Genomic DNA, 6,197 nt, shown 5'->3' on the forward strand with positions numbered 1-6,197 from the left:
GCCTGTGGTGAGGCCCATGGTGAAGCAGGATGTCCCCCTGCAGCTCATGGAGTACCACGGTGGAGCAGGGTTCCACGCTGCAGCCCGTGGAGGAGACCACGGTGGAGCAGGTGGCCCTGCACCGACGGAGGCTGCCGCCTGTGGAAGACCCCTGCCGGAGCAGATTCCGGGCTGGACCTGTAGCCCGTGGAGAGGAGCCCATGCAGGAGCAGGTGACCTGGCAGGAGCTGCTGCCCGTGGGGGAGCCAGGTTGGAGCAGTTTTCTCCTGAGGGATGGAGCCCGTGGTACGGACCCATAACTGGAGCAGTTCTGGAAGAGCTGCTGCCTGTGGGAAGCCCACGCCGGATCAGTTCATCAAGGACTGCATCCCGTGGGAGGGACCCCACAGCACAGGGGACGAGAGTGACCGAGAAAGAGCGGCAGAGAAGAAGCGCTGTAGACTGACCATAACCCCCATTCCCCCGTTCCCCATTTTCTCCCCATTCCTCTTTGAGGAGGGGGAGTGACAGAGCGGCTGTGGTGGAGCTCGGCTGCCCACCTGAGTAAAACCACCACAGTCCTTTTGTGCTTTCTTAAATTTTTCACAACTAATACATTCCTAACAATCATCCTGCACGTATTTTGCCCATTACTTCTATCAACTATCATCCTTATCTGAAATTCCTCGAGCCCCACGTTGGGCGCCAAAAAGGACTGTTGTGGTTTTACTCAGGTGGGCAGCTTTTGTGCTTTCTTAAATTCTTCACAACTAATACATTCCTAACAATCTTCCTGCACATATTTTGCCCATTACTTCTATCAACTATCATCCTTATCTGAATTTCCTCGAGCCCCACGTTGGGCGCCAAAAAGGATCAACTTTTGAACAGAAGGCAGCCGAGCCTTCTGGTGCTGCCTTGTGTTCAAAACGTGCTTTTATGCTTAAAGTCCCTGGTTGTACTGGCAAGATTTGCTCAGGTTAAGTGTGGTGGCAGGAGAAAAAAAAAAGTGTCAGTATGCAAATAGGGGGGTAACTGAAAAACAGAAGAATAACGAGAAGAAAGAGCTGTAGAAGACAGTGCTATATAAGAAGCAATTTCTGAAGCATTAAAGAGGCTGACAGTGGCAGGTGTGGACACAGTCTGACAGGAGTTTGTGTATACATTGTTTAGAGCTGTGCAAATGCCTTTGAAAGGGAAAAAAGTGTGGAAGTACTTTTACTTGTAGACATTCACCTTCGAAAGGACTATTTGTCAGCATTTGTACCTAATAATATTCTGCTTGCTTATGCAGCTTTGTTCTGCACAAAGTATAGCTGTCAAGCAGACTCAGATTCACTCTCTACTATCTCAGCTGGAATTTGAAGCAAGCACTGAGACTATTAATATTTTTTTTCTATGTTAATTATAGTTAAAATATGAGTTTATGTGGTTTAGCTGTCAAAACAGTGTCTGATATGGTGGAGATGGGCTAACAGGATAATATTTCTGTTGGCTACTGGCTTCTGTGACATAGAAAAAAAAAAATCCCTTTTGTTTTAGGGGAGGAACCTGTGGTTCGACTAGATCTTGCTGATAGACAAGGAAAACGGAAAGCCTCCGCGGGTAAGAACTTTTTATGAGCTGTTACGTAGGTGCTGCCTTCTATATATGACTGCATTAAAGAGTATTTTTGATGTATGAAAGGCAAATACGTTGCAGTGGAGATCTGTGTTGACTGCAGAAATGGCCAAAAAAAAAAATCATTTATCAGCTGAAAGGCAATTCTATGAAAATATGCTTGAAAAATAGAAGCTTATTGTTGACTGTTCTCAAAGCTTCCTGCAAAGAAAAGTTCTTACAATATTCCTTGTTTTCTCTGAAGACGATGTAAGCACCCTTCCAGTGAAGCGCCGCCTTGCTGAAAGGCTGGGGAAGAAGGTAGAGGCTCCGGGAAATGCTGACAAAGCACCCAAGAGAGATCCAGGTACTAAACGGGCATCTGGATTGGATTCCTGGGTTTTGTATTTAGTCTTTCTGTTTGTCCTTTTCCAGTGATGTTTCTTTTTGCATGTTGGCTGAGGTGGTAATCACTGGGATTCAAAGTTCCCTTTCCTGTCTTGTTTTGCAATGTGAACCTGAAGTTGACATTCTGCAGCCTCCCTAATTCGTTCTGTTTCTGTTTTGCAGTTCAAGTTGCCAAGTCTCTGAAGGACAGGCTGGGATTACCTCCTAAACAGACCAGTACTGAGAGAGGTAACAGCTAGATATTAAATATGCTTTCTCCTCCTTCCTTTCCATGAACTTGGACTGCTTTCATCCATCCCTAAAAACTAATTGAAACGAAAACAAAGAACTGATGCCTCTTGCTTGAGTGCTGAAGCTCTTCTGACAGCCACTATCAGAAATCTGGCTCTAGGTGTGTGTTTCTTTTCTACTTGTGCCTTGTCAAGGTTTTTAGCTGCTTCTGTGAACCGTTCCGTACAATTAGAATAGAACCACTGCCAGGAGCAGGAATTTGAAATGCAGTCTGAAAAAGTACTAAAGTAAAGCAGCATTTCTGTGTAGCAGTTCTCTCTGGATAGGGCTGGTCTTCAAAATACAAGTGGCTCAGAGGAGGAGGAGAATGTTGTTCTAAGGATATTGTTCTAAGATGCATTATTGGGAACACTCAAGATTAGTTTTCCTTAGTGCTCTGACAAATGTTGGAGACTGAAACTATTGCTGGACTCTCTTTAAATGTCGGTGCTTCTCCTCATTTCTTGATGATGACAGGGAAGGCTGCTAAGCCGATGGGAGAGATCCATGTGAAAACACTGGAGGAAATCCGTCGTGAGAAAGCTCTTCAGAGAAGCGAAACTCAAGCCAAAGCCAAGGCTGAAGGGCATGGTAAAACTGAAGATTCCAGCGCAGGGGCAAGACCTGCTCGTGCAGCTCCCTCAGCACAACCCGGACCTGCCCCAGCAGAGCAGAAATCTTTATGGAGCACAAAACTAACAGGTGCTCCATAAACAGATGCTTTAATGCCTGCCCCAGTGAGGTGCTTCCCATCTTGAGCAAGTTCAGTTTGCTCAGGATCTGCTTCATGGGTAATTGCTGAATGGATTGCACGTTGTAGCCTTTCTCTCTCTCTCTCATGGGGCACAAGGAAATAAATGCACAAAGGAAACAAGTACCCAGCTTTCTTTATTTCTGCCGTTGACCAAACTTTTTTTGGTCTTCTTTTTCAGGTGCTTTAAAAAAAGAAAAGAAGGCAGTGGAATTGAACCGGCCTTTTCCTAAACTTTCCTCTGTACCTGATGTACAGGTGAGTCCTCTGTGAAGACACACATACATTCGTACAATTTCTGATCATTCTGACAAGTTTGGTTACTCACCGTGTGCCACCCTCTTGAGTGTGTTCTTACCCTTCAGCACCTGGTAGGAGCTGCAGTGCAGTCTAAATCCTATCACCAGCAGCATTTCCAGACAACTCTGTACTCCTCAAACTTGGAATCAGTCTGTTTATACCACAGCAACAAAGAAACCCTGTTAGCACCAGCTGAAATCTACACAGTTAACGTGGAGGGAATTCTTTTTGTTCTTACTGACTTGATCTGTCAGACATGAAGGATTTAATACAGAAGGCCAGAGTTCTGTGTTGAAGGAAATCAATCTCTCAGTGGATACTGTCTAGGGGAACTTGTATGACTTTCTGCTGCTTAAAAAGAATGGGATAAATAGATGTACAGCAGAACACCCTAGCTGTTTAAAGAAGCTTGCCATAGTGGATATTGCAGATATGTGAGACTGTGTCCATAGTAAAGCATGGCTCTTGTTACAGGCAGAATTTTAGGGAAAAAAGAACACAACAGTAACCTGAACGATATTAATATGCTGTTCCACATCAAGACCATTTTGGAGGGATTGCTGATCAGATTTTCTTAACGAAATCTCCACGCACGGATTTTTTTTTTTTTTGTCCTATTCATGCACTACTTTTCTTTCCTTCTAGCCCACTCAGCAGAGTGGAACTCGTAAATGTCCAGAGAAGAGCTTTGAAGAGAGACGGTGGGAGAAGTGGCAACAGCGAGAACAACAAGAGAAGCTTGGGAAGGAGGAAGCTGCTGTCAAATCTACTGCTGGCTTCTTTCATACTGAACCAGCAGGGAAAGTGGCAGCTCAATTTCAGGGCCGGGAAGATAAAAGTAAGTGTTGAAGGTTAAGAGTTACTTAGGTTGTCTTCTGAAATACAGACAGAAGATGACAATTCTCATGCTGTAACTCTGGCTGGGTGCATTTTGCCACGCAATGCTACGAAGCGAAGTGTGGACTTTCTTTTTCTTAGTTTGTTTCTTTTCCTGCCAGCCAGATGTTAGGTAAGGAACGGGAGACTAGAAAATGACACTACAAATTTGGACTTTGTAGAACAACTTAACTGTGGGACATCACTGCAAGGGAGAGGAAGCTGGTACAACAGTTGCATACGCTCTTGTCCTACTCTAACTGCTGCTTTTCCCTTTCCTAGAGGGAGCAGGACTTGAAATATAAAAGCTGTCTATATTTGTGAACCTAGCTTGCACTTAGGATTGCTATGTGTCTGAGGTTTCCCTTGTCCTGGATTCTTATTTACTGTAGCTATTCGGTTTCTTGGTTCCTTTGTATGGATTATTGGTAGACAGAGTTTACTATGTGGAAAACATTCCTGAGAATCCAGGCAATGGTGGTGCAATTCTGCTGGCCAAATGCATTTAACTGTGTAGAAGGACTGTGGAAATGATGAAGAGAACCTGGATTTTTCCTGAGGCAGAGCAAGACTGTATCAGTTCTCTCTTCCTTTTACTCTAGCCAACTTGATGACATCTGCGAAGCCTTCGGGTGGGAAAGTCACTTTCCCCAAGAAGAAGGCACTGAAACGTAAGGCACCTGGGAGTTATCCCTCTGCCATAGCAGCTGTGGAACTCCGGACTGCCTTGGATGCTGACATTATGGGACCTCCAGCCAAAAAAGCAGCCATGGTAAGGCCAGGAGCTAACGCAGAGATGGATCCCTTGTTAAATTCCTACCCTCCTCTAGGAGAAAAGGTGGAAAAGGCAAACGTTCTGCAGGCCTTCTGTTTCCTTGGAAATCCAGTAGCTGTCTACAGGATGCTTGTAGAACCCTTCTGTATTTATGAGCTGAATGGCACTCTTTAACCGGTACTCTGATGCTGTGATTTCTCTGGTGGGGGGGATTTTGTCCATGAATGCCATGTTCTTAAAAGACACAAGATCATGAGTAACCTCCAGGTGAATGTGAACTTTCTTCAGGAGCACCTTGGTTTTGTATTTTGGCCATGGCTCCGCAATGCCAGAGGAGAAGCAGTGTGGAGGAAAAAGCTATTAAGGAATCTTTTACCCATGTGTCATAAATACTGTTTTGCTGCTTTCTAGGGTGTTTCAGACGTGCCGGAGCACGCCCCAGCCATCAGACTTGAAGAAAATGCCCAAAACAGGTGACAACCCCAACTTGTTCTTTTTCTTAATCAGTGTATATCCCCAGGGAAACATAAGTTCTGTCACATGTGGGTAAAAAGGAGGGTTCTGAGATAATTAAAGCCAAAATCCATCAAAGGAATAAGTCACCTGAAACCACTTTCTAGCAGCTAGCAGGATTGCTTAATTAGGCTTTCTTTAAATGCTGCAAGTCAGCACAGCTTTCCAGTGACTTCTTGGGTTGTCTGAATACCTGAACGAGGAGGAGGTGAAGTTCTACTTCCTCGTGAGGTGATAGATGAGGAGTAGTGTCCTCTGCCTTTTGGTCCTCAAGAATGCCACCTCAACTCCAGGTGCCCTGGCTTCACAGATAAAGCCCCAGACTGAAAAATGTAGCTGGTAACACATCGGGCTCTAAATGTAGCCCTGGGTTGATTGATAACAATCCCTGTGTAAGATTGAAGCGTAGGAGGGCTTGCCTACAGTTTTAAGAGCCGGTTTGCAGAAAAGGGATTTCCCGTTAAGAAATGGCACATCCTGATTGTTCTTTCTTGCTCTCCCAAGACCTGAAGTGCGTCTTGGAAGCCCGGCAAGATTAGAGGAGCAGATGGAGATCGATCTCGAGACCTCGACCTCAGCTTCTTCCCAGCTAGAAGAGGCATGGACACGCCGGCTGAGTTCCACAGGGAACGCGCCCTTATCTGCGGATGAAGATTTGGAGAAGCTACTTTGGGAAATCTCAGGAGGCAGACTGGAAGCCGAGATTGACTTAGACCTAGGGAAGGA

General features: G+C 45.2%; 1 protein-coding gene across 1 annotated transcript; it reads left to right on the top strand.

The window, feature by feature from the left end:
- Positions 1-3,043: 3,043 nt before the first annotated feature.
- On the top strand, positions 3,044-5,132 carry LOC113841284 (zinc finger CCCH domain-containing protein 11A-like). Its single transcript, XM_072041890.1, has 4 exons — positions 3,044-3,047; positions 3,189-3,265; positions 3,953-4,145; positions 4,786-5,132. Exons 1-4 carry the CDS (start codon positions 3,044-3,046, stop codon positions 5,130-5,132), a joined length of 621 nt encoding a protein of 206 aa, XP_071897991.1.
- Positions 5,133-6,197: the final 1,065 nt, after the last annotated feature.

Source organism: Anas platyrhynchos, chromosome 8 (genome assembly GCF_047663525.1).
Source record: "Anas platyrhynchos isolate ZD024472 breed Pekin duck chromosome 8, IASCAAS_PekinDuck_T2T, whole genome shotgun sequence".
NCBI classification, from domain to species: domain Eukaryota; kingdom Metazoa; phylum Chordata; class Aves; order Anseriformes; family Anatidae; genus Anas; species Anas platyrhynchos.